The 19,239-nt window shown below is 32.9% G+C and overlaps 2 protein-coding genes across 4 annotated transcripts; both read left to right on the top strand.

Annotated features, from left to right (window-relative positions):
* The first annotated feature begins 1,482 nt into the window (after nucleotides 1-1,482).
* On the top strand, nucleotides 1,483-7,791 carry LOC130815966 (DNA-directed RNA polymerase V subunit 7). 2 transcript variants are annotated; one of them, XM_057682520.1, is made up of 3 exons: nucleotides 1,495-1,762; nucleotides 2,315-2,380; nucleotides 6,803-7,791. In XM_057682520.1, the coding sequence occupies exon 3, from the start codon at nucleotides 6,814-6,816 to the stop codon at nucleotides 7,339-7,341; it is 528 nt and encodes a 175-aa protein (XP_057538503.1). In that variant the 5' UTR covers nucleotides 1,495-1,762; nucleotides 2,315-2,380; nucleotides 6,803-6,813; the 3' UTR covers nucleotides 7,342-7,791. The 2 variants fall into 2 exon arrangements, with proteins under 2 accessions (XP_057538502.1, XP_057538503.1); XM_057682519.1 differs by lacking the exon at nucleotides 2,315-2,380 and having other exon boundaries at nucleotides 1,483-1,762; nucleotides 6,803-7,763.
* Nucleotides 7,792-9,569: 1,778 nt separating this feature from the next.
* LOC130815961 (receptor-like protein kinase THESEUS 1) lies at nucleotides 9,570-18,964 on the top strand. 2 transcript variants are annotated; one of them, XM_057682513.1, is made up of 10 exons: nucleotides 9,570-10,060; nucleotides 10,618-10,661; nucleotides 12,204-12,283; nucleotides 13,833-14,035; nucleotides 14,128-14,336; nucleotides 15,512-15,638; nucleotides 15,712-15,783; nucleotides 16,904-17,090; nucleotides 17,201-17,333; nucleotides 18,428-18,964. In XM_057682513.1, exons 4-10 carry the CDS (start codon nucleotides 13,888-13,890, stop codon nucleotides 18,689-18,691), a joined length of 1,140 nt encoding a protein of 379 aa, XP_057538496.1. In that variant the 5' UTR covers nucleotides 9,570-10,060; nucleotides 10,618-10,661; nucleotides 12,204-12,283; nucleotides 13,833-13,887; the 3' UTR covers nucleotides 18,692-18,964. The 2 variants fall into 2 exon arrangements, with proteins under 2 accessions (XP_057538496.1, XP_057538495.1); XM_057682512.1 differs by lacking the exon at nucleotides 10,618-10,661.
* Nucleotides 18,965-19,239: the final 275 nt, after the last annotated feature.

The following is a 19,239-nucleotide window of genomic DNA, read 5'->3' as shown; positions in this document are numbered from 1 at the left end:
CACTGATGGATCAACTGGGCTCGACATCGCCATGATCGCTGTTACATACATAAGTGTTATAAAAATCATATAAATATCATGACTTCCCTCGCATTATCCAAATTTGCAACCAATTCAACATGTTTTTCAACGAGATAATGATCTTTCATGTGATTTCCCCACCAATTTGCTACCAATTTGCAACCAATATCATGACTTCCTCACCCTAATACACTATAACGAGAAGTGTAAATTTGAATACAAGAATTTGTGATACTAAGGTATTAGAACACTTATTATATGGTTCATTTCAAATACAAAAGCTAAAAATACCATGAATATACTAAAACCCATTAAACTAACCCTACAAAGTAATAAATTTTCATTGAAGCATTTCATCAAACACTTTATATGCATACAAACCAAATCCTAAAATTCAACTACAAATGTGTAAAATGTAAGCTTAGATCATGAAAACAAGAGAATGTAACAAACAATCAACGCATTTATAACTTCAATTGAAAACAATAATGACCAAAAAAACAATTTGCATATTGAAAAAAAAATTAGGGTTTTACTCATACCTTAAATGAGGATGAAAATGAACTAGTACACATGGAGAAGATGGGAATGTAGTTGATTAGTTTAGTTGAATGAAAGGAATTGTAAATTTGAAGTAAATGAGAGTGAAGAAATTTATTTTTTTTAAGCTAAAACACCGGCACCAAAAAGCAAGAAGTAAAGAGGATAATGGAATGAAGAACCAGGCTCGACATTCTGTTTTGTACTGCCACAAAACCGCCACTTCAAGTGGCGGTTTACTCAACATAATTTTAAAAAAAAAAAAAATTAAAAATTAACAAACCGTCATTTCATCAGGCGATTTGCTTCAGTTCCCTAAACAAAACCGCTATCTCATGTAGCGGTTATATTAAAAAAAATTCCTCAAAGCTATCCTTCGTGGACGGTAATGTGGGAATTGGTTTTCAATTTCAAGCAAAATGGGAATTACTTTATAAAATTGCATTATTCTGGAAAATGATTCTACTTTAAAAAAATAATTTTTTTTTATAAAAACACGATACATATCTAAATCTAACATTATTACTTTATACTATTTTCTCTATTTTTCCAAAGAAGTTTTCATTTGTCACTTTAAATTATGTTTTTATATAGAATCTTTTTATTTATAACACAAATGGATAAAAATAACCTTGTTTATTCTCATTTTAATACTATTCTAATAAAGCTTATTGTCTATATATCTTCTATTAACTTAATTTTAATATTTTTATGTGACTTATGGTCTTTACATATTTTCCACTTTTATAAAAATATTACGTATTTTATTAGTTATAATCCCCATATTTTTTCCACTAATTTTTTTTAATATTCTTTTATTATTTATAGTTTCCATTTTTTCCATCAACTTTATTTTTCAATATAGTACTTTATATTTTTACTATTTAAAATATTCTATTTTTAACTAGTGAGTACTCTGCAATGCAATATACTGAATTACTGACAAATGATAGCTATAACAGCTGAACCCTACCCTCCTCCCCCTTTCTCTCTCTTTCCCTTCTCCATTTTCGAATTTCATCTCAAATTATCAATACTCCCAGTCTCCCACCGGGCCACCAGCTGCGTCTGACTCCTCTGGTGACTCGCCTCTGTCCTCTGACTGTAATTCCGGCCGCTTCCCTTGGTTTCGTCTTGCTTCCGGCTGCCACCTGCGTCCACAGACCACAGTCCATCGGACCACCATTCTTTAGTTTTTATTGTAAGTTTCTCTTTTAAATTTTAATATTTCATTCAATTAATTTAGGATATCTTCTCTTAAATATTAAAATCTTTAATTTTTTTTTTGTAGTTTTGTTTTTAAATGATTATTTTAGGGTTTAGGATTAGCGATTAATGAATAATTGTGAATTTGTTTAGGGTTTTGTGGTTTTGTGGTTTGATCATAATTAGTTTTGTCATTTGTGTGATTGTGTGTGTCTTATTGATTATTGAATATATTGATGAATGGTGAAGTAAGTGTATAAATGTTGCTTTTTTCATTATAACTTCATTTAATCTGAAATTAGGGTTTGTTCTACTAAATTCCTCCTTTGTCATGTTTATAATGAATTGTGCTAAAAATGTGATTGTGTGATTGTGCTAAATTCATATAATCTGAAATTTGTGTGATTGTGCTAAATTTCTCCTTCTCCTTCCAAATCTTTTTCTTCCTGGTACCATTTTTCTCTCTGTTACTCATGCATGTTCTTCGTTATCTTTTCTAAATCCCCAATCATCCTTAACCTTTAGCTTTTTTGGTATAATTTTCAAGGGGTAAAGACTAAACTTACAAGGGGATTGTGCGCCGTGGATCTGAAATTAACCCAGAACGATTTTGGTTTGTTCTACTAAATTCCTCCTTAGTCATGTTCATAATGAATTGTGCTAAAAGTTTGAAACTTGTTCTTAATTTTGCAACCCTCATTCAGATATTTGTAACCCTAACCCTTCATTTTTTGCACGAATTTCCTTTATTGTGAATGGGTATTACTGCATTTAGGACTTAGAAGTCGGTACCCTAATGTGTTTATTTGTTGGGGGGGGGGAGGGGTTTCAAACTTTTGGGTTTATGATAGTCATTGTCATTGTCTGAAGCCATGTTTTTTTCTGATCAAGTATTATGGTTTCTGATTGTAATGCCTTGAAATAATTTTAATTTTCATGGAGTTTTTCCTTTTTGATTAACGGTTTTAGTGCTTGCTGCTTGCCGCCTCATCTCACTTTTGTTAACCCCAATGTTTTTTAAGAAGCTTCTACTTAGGTAGGGTGAAATTCTATAGCTAGGAGCGGGAGGAGGCCTCATATGTTGAACACATTTGAGTGTTTGCATTGTGCATGAAGTCAATAATACATCGTACTTGTATTTTCTATTAGATACATGATCAGAAACATAATGTTTGGTACTTAGAACACATTATAAGTGTATCATGCATATAATTTGAAAAGCATCCCTGATTTCATTTGTGGTTTAAATTTTCCAAAGTCAAAGGAGAATGGATATTATGTTGCTTTTTAAAGGAAAAAAGGAAATAATACCAATGAATAAGTTTTTTGGGCTATGTATCTAGTTCTTTTGTTTAACTGGATGTTATAGCGTTGAGTTTTCTTTATTAGCTTATTCCAAAACTGCTCGAGGCTTGAGTGGCTATTTTTATTTTTTATTTTTTTCATTTTGGATTATCATGGACCTTATTAAAATGAATCTTTGAATTATATGCACTTCTTATTTATTTGAAGTTGATGAAGTTTGCTTCTAAATACTAAAGATCAATTAGAAGCAACCTCTTTGTTATCACTAATAAAGAGAATGATATTTGCTTGATATGTACAACAAATACAAGTATGGATTGAAATTGATGAGCAAGGTTATTAGTACATTAGTACAATTGTTAAGAATATACATTTAGAAGAAAGTGGGACCAATAGCATATGTGGAAGCAAGCAAATGTGCACGAGAGGCTACCTGCACATTTTGATTTGTTTTTAATTGTTGTAATTTTTTGTTTGTTGTCTAACGTTCCCCTATTTAAGCACAACACTCCCATGTTGATAAGGTGTGCCAATTGGCAAGCCAAGAGCTTGAGCCCTCATATCCCTCTTACCAAATTATGTAATTCTTCGCTTCATACTTAGTTCCTTACACGCTCAAATGCTCCAAAATGTAAAATCATAATTATTTGTATGAGCTTTCAAGTTCTCTTATCCTTTAAACATATAATGAAATATAGGAAGGTGAATGTAGCCTATGTTTGGTGAACCACCTTAAATCTTTGTGTTATTTTTGGCATTAGATTTGTACTTAACTAACCTTAATACTTGCAAATAGTCAAAGTTTATTAGTGCGGCATCCTGACCATGATATTCAATCGGTCTTGGCACTTCACTCTGGTCTTTGTAACACTTGGTATCAGAGCCAATGGTTTGATTGGTGATTATTAGGGTCATATGTGGTGCTTTAGGCTGTGTTCAACCAAGTACAATTAACAAAGGCTTTGGTGAAAGTAAAATTTTATTTTTTTCAGGCAAGGCCTCGTTTGGTGTTCAAAATGTTATTGAAGGTGACTAGAAAATTAAAGTGAGAAGAAGTATCTTAAAGACTCAAGGTTTTGTTGGATTAGTCTTAATGACCAAAGAGAGCCTCCATTTGAATATTCTTGATGAGTTTGTTGTCATCTGCTTATTTGAAGTTGATGAGATTCATTTTGAAACTGCACCTCAAATTTTAACATACTATAATTAATGGATTTTCTTGCTCTAAAGTCTGATGAGGATAATTTGCTTGATACTCTTGCTTTGTTTGCCAAATTTTGCTATAAGTTTTGGATTAAAAATCCTTGCTATTTGGTTGAGATAGGTTATGAAGTGAGTTCTTGGTGAATCTTGTGTAGTAGTTGTCTTTCATCACTATCACTTAAGTTCAATAATTTTTGTGATTATCTAGGTGTGCTTGTTAGAAATAAGACTAATGGATATAGTCTTTTTGGGGAATAATTTAGATAAGAGTAATTAGTTGGTGAAAATTTGTTGATGGCCATATTTTGATGTTTGATTACAAATCTAACACTAGTTATACGAAGGTAGTTATGTTTTGGATTGGCATATTGTATATGCTTTTGATAACAATGTTTATGATTTTGCGATGAAATTAGCTGCTCTATTTTCCATTTGAGTACAAGGGTGGTTATAAGTTGGCTATTTGGTTTCAGATTTGCTTATGTCCTCTAATTTGAGATAACACTTTGTTTGGTGCCACATTTATATTTGTTGGCATTCATGTACTTCAACAAACTTCAACCAAGTGTCTTGGTTTGTTAAGAACCACAATTTTAGGCAAATTTTTTGTTTGGAAAAAAGTCATTTGTTAGTCCTATTTCGATCAACAAGTTCATGGTTCTTGGTTGATTTTGGAAGACTTGGTAAGTCTTTTGATGTGTACTCCATTTGGATCCTTCTTGGACATCTTGCATGTTGTCTATTTGATACATATGTGTTTGGTGAGTATGTTTTAGTGCCTTTGGTTGAGTGTTTTGTGGAGTGTTGTTGCATTTGTTTTGTTGAAGGTGGAGATGCAAGAGTTTATTACTTGAGTTTGATTGTATTAGGTCATGGTATGGTGTTACATGACCTTTGATTGTAGATGAATTTTAGACACCAAAAGTTCATGTAACAAATGTTGTGCTAGACCTTGGTCATGTTTTATTTGGCAAAGATCAACCATTACTTGATATATACAGCAACTACAAGTATGGATTGATTGGATTGAGATTATTCCTTGATTAGCAAGGTTATTAGTACATTGGGTCACCAGTTAGGAATATTTTTTTTTGGAAGAAAGGGGAAACAGTGGCATACATGGAAGCAAGCAAACGTGCCAGACTGCACCCAGCCTGCTAATCCACATTCTGATCTGTTTTTTGATTGCTGCTGTATTTTTGTTTGTTACTCTATTTTCTTCTATTTAGGATAACATTCCCATGTTTTGGTGAGCCAAGCCAAGCTTGAGCCCACTTACCAAATTATGTATTTCTCTATTCCGTTCTTAGTTCCTTACACATTCAAATCCACCAAGATGTAATTCTTTCGTGATTGTTTATATGTGCTTTCAATGAACACACTAACCTAAGATGGTGGATGTATTCTACAGTTGGTGAACCACCTTAAATCTTCGAGTTATTATCTGCATTAGTTATATGCTTAAATCACCTTAATGTTGCAAATCTTGGTTTATTATTTCTAGTCATGGTATTCAACCGTTCTTGGCACCTTAGGCTACCGCTTCTGTTCTGGGCGGTAATGAGAGCCACTTAATGTCATTGAGGATCAAGAAATGTTTTTGTTTCCAACTCTTAAGAGGATTATAGAAGAATTCCAGGAAAATTACCGGAGAATGTAATGTATTTTAAGTAAAGATTGAATGATTAGTTACTAGTTAGTCAAGGAATCATAAGGATATGCACCAATATAAGCTTTTGATATATTGGCACAAGTTCAGCAAACTAGTATGCAGTATGATGAGTAAATTTTAACTCTTTTTACCTGGGGAAAAAGGAAATTACTTGATTATTATATTTTTGGAATGTGTATGCTTTGGTATTCATGAAAAGTAGGTCTTCATTTTCTTGTGCATTCGGATAACTTGCTTTAAAATGAATTTATTATTGCAAAGTTTTTGGTATTTTCTTGTGAAATTGGATAACCTTAGTTCCTATTTAACTTGAGTGGACATTTAGGAGTTTGTAAACTTTGCCGAATGCATAGGAAGAGGTGTGGTTTTTGGTTAATTATCATCTATAACCTCGGTCAAGGAAATGGGTACTATGTGCTTTCATTTCCTAATTTTGAATTGGAACGGAAGGAAGTACATAAATTATGTTATATAGTGCTATCCATTCTCTTGGTGTTTTTAAGATCAAGCACATCGGTTTGAGGAGAGTTTAGCTTTGAAACTTTAACGAGTACACCACAACTCATATGTAGTATGTAATTATGTATCTATAATCGGTGTTTTAAAAGGACATTATACTGCAGGTCTGCTGAAAAATTTTAGTTACGTTAAATTTAAGTATTAACTAAGTTTAAGCGGATGCATAATATGGAATTGAGTAACCTATTGCTATAAGTATCAACATGAATCATTTGGCCATATCTTAGTTTTAACACGATCTATCTCATGACATTTTAAGTCGTAGCTTTTGTGATTTTGTCTATTATTGATCAGATAATGAACTTGTGTGCTAACTTTCTGTTCATCTCTCTGTAGACTGAGAAACAATGTTCATCAAAGTACAACTTCCATGGAATGTGATCATCCCAGCTCAAAATATGGATGTGAAAGGATTGATGCTGCAAAAGTCAATCATACAACGACTGATGGAAGATTTTTCTGCCAAAAAGACTACTAAGGATCTTGGCTATCTACTTGCAGTCACAACTTTGGATGAGATAGGAGAAGGGAGAGTTAGGCAGCAAACTGGAGATGTGATGTATCCTGTTACCTTCAGCTGTCTCACTTTCAAGATATTTCGTGGAGAAGTTTTAGACGGTACAGTGCACAAGGTCTTAAGGCATGGGGTGTTCTTGAGATGTGGGCCCATTGAGACTATTTTCCTCTCTGCCCAGAAGATGCCTGGCTATCAGCATGTTCCTGGTGATAATCCGATGTTCATAAGTGAGAAGCAGATGAAGATTGAGAAAGATGTTGTGGTTCGCTTTTGTGTGATCGGGACTAAGTGGGTGGAAGCTGATAAGGAATTCCAAGCTGTGGTTGGTTTAGAGGGCGACTTTCTAGGGCCGATTTGACGAGTGAATTTACTTTTCTGTATGAAGACTTCTAATTAGTAGGATGTAAATATTTGTTGTTGCATTACTGTTGCTTGAATGTGCTACTTTTGTGGTAGTTTGCTAATGAGCTTGGATGTAAGCTTATAAACTAGATTCAGATCTGCTGAACACTATTTGAAGAGCTTATGCAGAAAGTAAGCAGGGCAGTTTCCTTGTTAATTTCTTCTTGTACTGTTTCTGTTTGTAACTGAACTCTGATTAGTTCATGGCCATCTCGAATTTGGACCCAAACTGAATGCATATATCCCAATCCAGGCCTTGATATTGAACCTTGGTCTCAAAGATACGCTCTTAATTGAATAAATGCATTGTTGTATGAGATGATTTTATTGAGAGACGTGCCTTATATATGGGTTAAATAATCCACTTTGTATATATTATGAGAATATAAACTTCTTGTTTGAAGTTAACTCACTTGAAAGACGGTATTTCACAAGAATAGCTTTTGATACAAATAGTTTATTTGATTGAATTTTAATTATTTTGTTTGTTGGGACAAAATTTAGACATAGTTTTCATCTAACATGCTTTACCTATTGGTGACCTGCACACCAGGTCACTTGCCAACTTATCTGCTATTTGTACAACCACGTCACAAAATAGGGCCATGTGTATAATTATCATATAAGCAAGTGACCTGATGTTCTAGTCACCAACAAATAAAAATCTATTAGATGATAACTAAGTCGAAAGTACAATTCAAAAAGGCACAATATTTAAAAATTAACATCATAAATAGCGCACTTTCATTACAGACATTCTATATAAAACCATGTGAATAATTGATAACAAGTATTAAAACTACAATTGGTCTACTTAAATATATAGGTCTTGAGATAACAAACTTGAGAAATGTGTGATGATAATCTCAACTTAAGCTGTTAAGGGTGTGTTAGCTATAATTGGCTTGCATATATGATATATAAATGTAATACAAACAAGGAGTACAAATGCCAGCTTGCTATCAACTATCAAGAACTATAATAAGATTGCCAGGGTGCTAATTGCTACTAACTAATACTCTCTTTGTCTCTCTTAAATTGCTATTAATAATGACATATTATAAGAAAAAAATATTACTCCCAATAGCAATTTTAAAGAAAAAAACGAAAACATAACTACTAACTAGGAATATATCAACTATCAAGATGCTTACCAGTCCACCCATTTTAAGTGTTTTTTGTTTTTCATTGAAAGTTTTCATTAAGTTTGTGATTTGAGTGTTGGTATTAACGTAGTGTCTTTGTTTTAACTGTTTATAAATACTCGTTTAATTATAATTGTTAAATATAATGTGTTATTTTGATCATTGTATATTGAACTATGCATATCTAAAAATTATTCAAACAAGATCCCACTTGACTATATTTTTTCTCACACATTAGCCGCAATATATGTAATAAATTTGAACATTGAATGGTGTCAAATACCGTAATGTAGTAAGTTTTTCAGAACGGAGGAAGTATTTATTAACTCAACTAACTATTAGTAGAAACCGAAGATGAAATCAAAATGGAGGTAATAACTCATTATTAGTTCAATATTTTCCTTAATTTCTTTAGAGATCCAAGATCAAATCAAAATGGAGGTAATAACTCATTATTTTTTGACTCGTGAGTAGGTTTGAAAATCTTGTAAGAAGAAAGAATAATTTAATCTTTTTTGTAGTTAAATATGAATCAAATTCATGTCACAATAATAAAAGGAAAACCTCAATCACTAAATAGTAGTTCCCCTATTCGTGACATTTTGCAATAAATGTTTTTTCAACAATGTTTATTAATTTATCTTAATTTATATTTTATTCTTTATCTATAAGTTAACACGTAATTAAATGAGATTATGTTTAATTTATTTTAATCCAAAAATTGAAAACATCTTAGGAAAACAGTGAGTATAGTCCTTTACTAATTCTTTATTAAGATCGTCTCACGATAAGACAACTTCAATTACTCAAACTATTAAAAAAATTGTTTCTATGCAAGTGGAAATTTAATTTTCTTTATTTTTGTATTTTTTACTAGTGAATCTTTTGTATAAATATGTCTCTAACACATTCTCATGATTTTCGTTTTAATTTTGGTGAAAAGTTGGAGACTGATTTGCAATCATTATAAACAATTAAACGAATAGTAGTAAGAATTTTTTGTTTAAAAAAATGAAAACACATTTGAAAATTGAAACAAAAGAAAAAAAAAAAAAAACAACTTGCAACAGCAGACAGACAACTTCTTTCTCTTTCTGCCCTCTCTCTCCTCTTCTACTGCTTTACAGCACACCAAATTTATACTTCCTTCTTTTCTTCCACACTTCAAATGGAGATGAATTTGCAAACCCATATCTGAAATACCTTTTTTTTTTTTTTTTTTTGTATGTTATAGGGCAATCTGGGTGAAGGGGAAGATTAGTTGAGAATTGAACCATTACCTTATCAGGAATACCAACTTTCTCAACAGAAACATATCTGGAATACCTTAACTTTCTCTAATTCAAACAGAAACATATCTGGGTCATAGGAGAGATTGATAGAAGGAATTTGTGTGTGTTTGTGTGTGAGAGATCAAGATTTTTGCAGGAAAATACAGTAAAAGAGGAAATCAAAGTAGTTGAAGTTGCCATTGTTGAGATTTTGGAAATCCTTTAAAGGAAAATTACATGCAATTGTCTTTGAACTGTGGTAATTTTTGTTCTCAACTGTTTTACTTTGATGGGTGTGTTTTTAATTCACATTTTGGAATGTACCCAATTGACACATTATGTTTTTTTTGCTGTTGATTTCCTCTTTTTGAATGTTTAGGTTTAGGGTGAATTGCTTATGTAAAATTCTATTATGAATTTAATTTGTAGGGTTTTATTATAATGGGTGAATTCAAATTTGGATAAAAGTTAATTGTATAATGTATTTGGCTTGCAATTATAAGGCTTTTGTTATAATTGTCTAATTCAAATTTGGATGAAAGTTAATTGTATTGTCTTTTGATTTGCAATTTCAAGGTTTTTTCTATAATGAGTTAATTTTAAAAATCACTGATTTTCATGAATTAGTGAACTAGTTGAAATTGAGCTTCATACTGCTTTTGAAGAGAAAGATAAAATTGTGTGTTATCTTGTTTTTATGTTTGTAACATATTGAAATCTATTAGGAAGCTATCCTATTTTTTTTGAATTTTATCAAAAGTAAATACCTTTGGAAATGCATGTTTCTTGTGAATTTAACCAAAGTGTCTTATACAGGTTTAACCTATGTTACTTGGACTCGGGTACTATGTTGGATACCGGTATGTGTCTAAGTGTCGGACATGTCTAAATATTTAATTTTACGCCTAAATTGAAGTGTCTAAGTGCCATAACAATGTCTGAGCATCAAGGATTGGACACGGGTACATGAAGGAGTCCGCGTAACATGTAGTTTGATATAAGTCGATTGTCGTTGTCTGGTTGGTCTTTTAAGCACTAATCTTAAACATTAACAAAATGTTACTGCTTTCATCCGAATGCAATCGTTTGATACTTATGGGTAGTCTGATTGTGTCTATTACACCAGTATCAAACTCTTGAATATAAACACCCTTGGCCTCATGGCTGACATTGTAGCATAAATGTTTGAAATGGAAGTTCTCATTAGACTAGAAATAAACACAATTCTTTTAAGATAGCTAAGTCCAAGTGTTAAAATCCTTGGATAGATATCAATAGCCAGTCCTTATATTGTAGTTACGTAGTTAAGACACTGATAGACTTCAAGTACAAGAGGTGTGCAGCGAATAGCAGAACTAGAAAATCTACATAAGAAAGGGCACTCCACTCCATATATATTATGAAAGTGAGGATGGAAAGCTGCATTTTTTCTTGGGTATTTGAGGTCAAACTGAATTATTTGGTTCTTTTGGTTTTATATGTTTTATTTTAGTCAAATATGTTATTGGAGTTTTATCCTGGGTAATTTAGGGTCGAGCTGCATTTTTTCAGCAACATTCCATTATTCCAAATTCCCGATGCCATTAAGTGGCTCCCACCTAGGGTGGAGTTTGGGGATCGAATGTGCACAACCTTACCCTTGTTTCACTTGTACACTTATTAATAATAACAAATAAGTTTTTTCAGATTGACCTTGGTAGCATATATCCGAAGAACTATATCTTTGACCCTATTGTGGTGCATTATTTCCTTGCATTATTTGGCCATGGAACAACTTGACACTAGAGTTGAACTCTTATGTTATTTAATACTTACAAATATGTCCAATCACTCTAATGTGAAATTTGTTTGCAACAGATTTTCAAGTTACACTGTAGGCTCCGGACTATGTTGGAGTGTTCTTTACCTTTATTTGTGTCTCTAAAAGGAAACCTGAATTAGATGAGATGAATCTACTGTCCATTTTCCACCTGCAGTAAATTAAGGTTTTTTGTTTTTGTCCTTTTGAGAGAGCTCAGAGGGAAAATCTATGTCTAGTTTCATAACTCACGATTTTCTGGGTATAACTAGGATGTGAAAATGAAGGATAATTTAATTTGGCTTTGCTTTTCGTCTCTTTTTTGTTGATGTATTTAACTATGAGGTGCAAATTGAGGATGATTAGGAACTGACTTTTCTTTTCGGGTCTTCTTTGTTGATTTTACTAAATTACTTTCTCGGCCGCAACAGTTTAAAGTTTGATAATATTCTGCTACATGCTCAATGCTCTGGCTTTATTGTACTGTTTGAAGTTGTTGGTGGAGTTTTATGTTATGCAATCTGTATGAAGCTTCCGTTTCCTTTTCTGATGAGAAATCTGTTAAATATACCACATTGAATGCTAACTTAAATGTGTCTTTCAGGAAGTACATGATACAAAAAGGAGTCGGTACAACTGGAAACTGAATCTGATAGTGCTTTATGTGCAATCCTTAGACTGCTGGTAAATTTATGAAACTTGGATCGTTTTTAGTCTTTTCCTCATTGTCGGTTCTAGGGGCATCCGGGGTAGCCCACCATATAGGGACCCCCCAGAATAAGGAAAATGGTGCTATTCTGGCCCGGTTCCGAGCTAACACTTTTTAACTAATTTGTTTGTAAACCTTTTTTATATTTGAAGTAATATAATATTACAATACATTTTGTCTTGAATTATTTTTTTAATGTGGAAAATCTTTTGTTTTTTAATATAATGAAGGGCCTCATTTTAAAAACATCGCAAAAATAAATAAGGCCTCTAAAATCTTTGCTCTGCCATTGCTTTTCTTCGATACTAAGTCACGGTTTTTTGTAGAGTGCTCGAACAACTTTCCTTGTTTGCTTCAAAAGCAACTAAAGTTTTCAGCATCTTTTCGTTTAGCGATAAGTCTTGACTTCGATTTTCAACTGTGTCGACATATATGTTTACTGGCTTCTGGACCTGTCGTATTTATGGGGGCAAAAGGTACCTAAGCTAAGTAAGGTTCTCATTTTTCCTACGTTGCGGTTGCTTGCATTTAGAGAGTGTATTTCTTTTTTTTTTTGTGGGGAGGTTTATGAACCTTTTCCCTTTTCCTCTGCACTTCTACACCCTAGTCAATCTGCACTTAAAGCATATTTGGAGCTTTGGTAAGTGCATGAGGCTTCTATAAAAGGTATTAAAATACAAGTTTGTACTCTTTGTGAAATTAAACATCTAAAGCTCCATTCTAGTTGCTTCTAAAGAGGAATCACTCTATCACATAGATAACGGAGATATCCAATTAATTGCCATTACTTGAGAGTTGAGACCATGATTTTCCTTAAAGTTCCTCTAGCCACTGTTGGAAAAATAACCCATATTTGATCCCACATCGAATAATTAAGGAGGTAAACTAACAAATAAGTTTGTGGTCTACTTCTCTTATTAAATTGGTTTTAGGATGAAATATCATCGGGCTTGTGTGTAGTCAACTCTTCTCTTCTGTGGGTCTTCAAATGTACAAGCCCTATGACAAATTTATCAGCCACTTGAAAAATGACACCTTCATTGTATTGATAAAATTTTTTAATACGCTCCTATGTTTTTCCTCAGAGTTTGCATTAGTAGGTTTTCCCCAAACCTTCACTGAATATCCTAAGAATCTATCTTACTATAAATATTTTGGTCCTATTCTATAGTGTAGTCAACTTACAACAGCTGCAAAAGAATAACGTGTATCTTGTTGAGCTTAAATACCAAGCTTTATCTTACACAGCTGCTATAGTGTATTTTATTATATTTTTTCCTTCTCGAAAACAGCTTAATGAATCTTGGATCCTTAGAAGGAGAAAGTGCCATCATATTCCAATTTTCGGTCAAAAATCAAGATCAAACCACCTTGTTGCATTTTTTGAAAATTTTATCAGATTTTCCAAATTTACTTAGGAAGAACAGGGCGAGGTGTTTTCTTAGCGGAAATTCTTTTATTAGCATCCATCCACATATTATATCTTCATTTATTGCATTTTTACTCATTGCATCTTCGTTCCAGGTTTGACGAATGATTGATACGACAACAATTTGTAGCTAAATTGGTTTAGTACCAAATGTCAAGGCCTCTTGCAGCCATAGTAGGAGGTGCTGCAGGAGCTGTGGCATTTTTAGGGATAGTCGTCATTCTCTTTTGGTTCTGCATATTCCATAGTAGAAGTGCTTCAAGGACTTCTGAAACTGGTTCTTCTGAACCTTATCCAGGTAACACTCGCCGTTTGTGTACCAATTTTTATGTGAGCTAGACTGTGTTTCCACTTTAAGTTCATCTTCTCGTTTTTTTATTTCATATTTAGCGGACAAATCTTCGGGTATCGAATTGTCTTTTCGAGAAGCCAGGCGATTTGATTGGGAAGAATTGTGTACCGCTACCAAGAACTTCAATGAACAAGGGTTAATTGGAGTAGGAAAGTTTGGAGAGGTCTATAAGGGTTTACTTACAGATGGTATGCTTGTAGCCATTAAAAAGCGTGCTGTTGCTCCTACTACAGAGTTTGTTGAAGAGGTAATGTTCGTCCCCTGAATTAGAATTGATATTGCGCATTGATGTATAAACTGTTCTTTGTGCCAATATATTTAGATTTAGGTTCCTTTTACACCAGCGCAGACATGGTGTTTTGAATTGACAAGTTGCCGAAGATCCATTTTCTAACTGTAATTTAAGTATTCAAACTTAAGAAATAAGTAATGCATGATATAGCATCTACCCCTTAAGTCATGCTATTCGTTTTTATGTGTGAACATCTTTTTTTAATTTTCTTTTAAATGCTATTTTATAAAACTTGAAAATCTAACCTTATGAAACGCTTTTGTTTTCTACCCTTATTTCAATGAAACCTATATGATATTTTACCCTTTTAGTTGACATTATAAATAAACCTTGCTTGCTTGGATCAAAAGCACTTGTTTTACAGCTATAACTCAAAATTTTATAAAATTGTTTAAGATTTTAGTATGGAAAATACGTTTAATAAGCTTGATAATGGATTACAATGATTGATGTAGTAAAATGACGACTTATAAGAGATTTTAATGGTGTGATTGTATTTCATACATTGTGTTACGGAATTTCGCAGTTCGGTAATATGAAAATCTGTATAAGGCCATTGTGTAACGTTGTGGCCTCATTCTATTTCCATGTTTGTATATATGTAATTATTTATGCATAGATTTGTTTTCCATCATGTTTGCGTTCCACATAATGAAACAGCTGTCTCAATGGTGTGGCTTTTTTGTTCATATTGTATACTATTTTTGGCTCTTGTGACTAGAAATAAATGATAAATATATCTGGTGAGATAACTTACCCTAAATTATTAAGGTTTTTGAGCCTTTTGTAAATGTATTATAGATGAATCATTGAGGATTTGCATTCACGACATTAAGTGGTATATGCACTAGAATAATTCGCATAAGGTAGTATATATGTTAATAACTTCTACATTGGTTTATATTACTGTATTTCTTATTTCTACGACCTAAGGTCCTAAACCATCATTCCTTTATTTAATATAAATTCTCTTACTTAGTATTCCTCTTAGTATTAGCGCCTTAACGGAATAACATTTTCTGTACATATGATGACGATGATTGCTTTTTGCCACATGATAGTTGGTTTTTCATAGTTGCTTCCAGTTCAATTGACACTTCAATATTCTTTAATTTAATGATTCCTAATAGGTACGTTATCTTTCATCTATTCATCATCGGAACATTGTGACACTTTTGGGTTACTGCCAAGAAAATAATCAACAGATTCTTGTCTATGAGTACATACCTAATGGAAGTGTTTCTAGTCATTTATATGGTAAATTTCAATAACTTTTATTTTTTAGTAGATTTTTCTATGATCATTATGGTTTAATCGGAAGATTTCACAGGAGCCGGCCATGGTTCGCAAGAGAAGCTGGAATTCAAGCACCGATTGTCTATAGCTCTAGGGGCAGCTAAAGGTGATCCTCTGCCAAATACGTGAGCATTTGTGGCTTTCCTGGTATTAGTTTTTCTTACCCTTGTTCCCCTAAAAAGAGAAAAAAGAACAGGAACAACACTATGAGCAAGCAAGTGAACAAACCGATATCTAAGAGATAAGCTACAAAGGAATCTTATTGCTGGATTTCATCTTACATATTTTTCGAGATTTTTAATTTTTATTGGGGAAAATCAATGGGTTTCAATAATTGAAATAAGTTTTGATAAAAAATAGGAAAAATTACTAGGAATAATACGACCTTTGCTTTTGAGTAACCATGAATAATACCAACTTAGGAGGGTTTTTCCCTAGAATATCCTAACATGTTAAAAATCAAACTAAAGGATTTATATGACAAAAAAAAAATAGTAAATTAGTTAATAAACTAAAGTTTATATTATTCTACGAAAAAACCTTCTAAGTTGGTATTATTTATGGTTAATCAAAAGTTGTTAATATTGTAGGGAAATTAACAAAAGGTTGTATTATTCACGGTAACTTTTCCTAAAAGTTACTGTAAATTATTGATTCCAATACAATAACAACGCCTCACAACAACAATCCAAAAGCCTTATTCTCAACAAATGGGGTCAGCCAACAATAGTCAAACAGTGATAGGTTTTTTTTCCATTAACATTACATTTTACTGCATCATGTATAAGTGCTCAACTAAACCATGGCTATGCTATTGAATGTCTAAATACTTTGTTTAAAAATATGCATGAAGCAGATCGTTCAAAATAGAATCACGAGACTAATATCTGAAACCATTTTGGGGAAACACCATTGAATATATGATTTCTTTATTTGTATGCGGGAGTTGGAAAGATGTAACATAAAGCTGTTTTGTGTAAGTAGCTCGTGTAAGCATTACCCTAGTATAAAATAATTCATTAAATCATGTGCATTTGTTATATATGTGAAGTTGCAAATAATGATTGCTTCTATGGGTCAATCAGAAACAACCTTTTTGTTATCATTAACAAGGGTAAGGAAAGGTGAGGTTGCATTCATTCGATCCCTCCATAACCCAACTAGGTGGGAGCCACTATAAATTATGTTTATAATGAGCCTCAAATGCCGGTTACAAAACCTTGCAGGTTTGGATCATCTTCACTCCCTTAGTCCCCGCTTGTTGCACAAGGACTTCAAAACCTCAAACGTGCTTGTTGACGAAAATTTTGTAGCAAAAGTTGCTGATGCAGGGATCAGAAATTTTCTTGGAAAATTCAACATAGCAGGCTCGTCTTCCCAAGTAGAAGCTGATGAGGTTTTTCTAGCCCCCGAGTATGATTCTTACAATTACACTTTCCTTTGAATTTTGCTTCTATAGTTCAAAAATTGTTCGAAAACAGCTTCCCACCAATATTATCCATTGTTATCTTCTGTCCTTGAAGGGTTAAAGAGTTCAAACAGTTTTCTGAAAAGAGCGACGTGTACAGTTTCGGGGTTTTTCTCTTGGAGTTAGTCTGTGGACAGGAAGCAAGAGAATCTTATTCTCCAGATTCCAACCAAAATTTGGTTGAACGAGTAAGAATCTCTCCTTTTATTAGTACTTCTTTTCTTTGCACCCTTAATTTATATTCATTAATCTTGTCTACGACAATCTCACTTTTATGTCGATGTCCACAAACCTACGATAATTTTGAGCAGTGGGAGGGGAAGTATTACTGATACTTCCCCATAGAAAATATCAAGATGTCGTTGCGATTGTGGTAACGGTGGCGTTGTCGTGGACGCGGCAACTCGCAGTGTTACTACTCGTTCCATGGACATCGCAATGTGAATCCTTAACTTGAAAAATATCCATTTGCATCATTATAATTCAAGTTTTCTAGATTATATTTATAAAGTAAAGTTTATAATAGACCTTTAATGACCCAATACATAAGGTGGTTTTAAATCCCAGGTCGCATAACAGGATATTGTGCAACAGTAAGCTTAAAATACGTTATAAAGTGGCCGTTATGTAATGGAACAACCTCTTTTTTTTTCCATGTACTGTGCTAATTGTACCCGAAACGACATTTGGTTTAGAACGAGGAACGGGAACAAGCAACGCAACCTAGATACGAGATATACATTACGTATAAAAATATTTTAGAAAACAAAATTAAATTAAAATGATTTTTTTGCTTTAAGAAATTGTTTTTAAGCTAAATTTTTTTAGTTTTCTAGATTTCATCTCTTTTTTTTCCTCCTTTTTTGTTTAATTTGTGAATCAAGGTCAATGTACCTTTTATAAAATGACACCGGGATGTCACCTTGAGCGATTTGGGTCGCATTTCATGATGATTGGGGACTAACGTTCCCGGATTGCGGAACATGGCTACGTTCCACGTTCCACGTCCCATGTAACTATGACTGCACCTATCTCATTAAATATTGATAGGTAATCACGATTTGATTGTGCAAGCGACAACATCAGGTGTGTTCTTAGATTTGTGTAAAATTGTGTTGGCTTGCATTGCAACGATGATAATACATATTGTTGAAATGTGACCCGTTAAAATGTGACCCAACCCTTGACCCATTTGGTCGACCCGCCCCATTAAACACCTCTAGCTTGCAACGATGATAATATATTGATGAGAAATCTCCTTTTTTTTTTTTGGAGTAATTAGGTGTTAAATTACCATGACTTCAGCACAGTTTCCACCATGGTTGATCCAAGAATGGGAAACAAGTTTACTGTGGAAGGGATGGAAGAGTTTGTACAGTTGATCGTTCGGTGTATAGACCCGTCCAGCGAGCTCAGACCGGGAATCAAGTATGTGGTTTCGGAGCTCGATCAAATATTGGAGAAAGAAATGAACTTAACAACAGGCATGGGTGAAGGAACCCCAACAGTTACTCTTGGAAGCCAGCTTTTTAAAGCTTTGAAATAAAGGGCAGCAACCAGCCTTAAGTGTTTCTAATATGAATTTTTGTTTTATGATTCTTCATTTTTGTCTAGTTTTTATTATGCTTATTCATGGAAAAAATTGTTGTGAAATGGACATACAGCTGTTTGATAATTGTATAAAGAACAGCTGCAATATTTTTTGATTTTTTTTTAATTTCCCATCAATTAATTAATGTATCCAAACAAATGACCTTATTGTAAACAATTATTTGTTTGTTAATATATAGGGGTGATGTGATTTGATTTGATTTTACTTGCTGATTTTTATTTTTTAGTTTCTAGAATATTGAAAAGAATAAAAAGAAAGAAGTTCATAGATTGTTGTATGAGGCGGTTATGGTGTGAGAAGTACTCCATATGTTGGTCCCACTTAATACACATTATGAATATGAATTTCTTATTTTGAGGTCGATTAATTAAGAGACGGTCTCACAAAAGTAGATTTTTATGATCGAAATAAATATAAAAAATGATAATCCCTTTAATTTTTAATGCTTGCCTTCTCACTTCTTTGAAGACTAAAAATATTGA

Source organism: Amaranthus tricolor, chromosome 6 (assembly GCF_026212465.1).
Source record: "Amaranthus tricolor cultivar Red isolate AtriRed21 chromosome 6, ASM2621246v1, whole genome shotgun sequence".
NCBI lineage: Eukaryota > Viridiplantae > Streptophyta > Magnoliopsida > Caryophyllales > Amaranthaceae > Amaranthus > Amaranthus tricolor.
The sequence above is the reverse complement of the archived record's forward strand: the minus strand, read 5'-3'. Positions and strand labels throughout refer to the sequence as shown.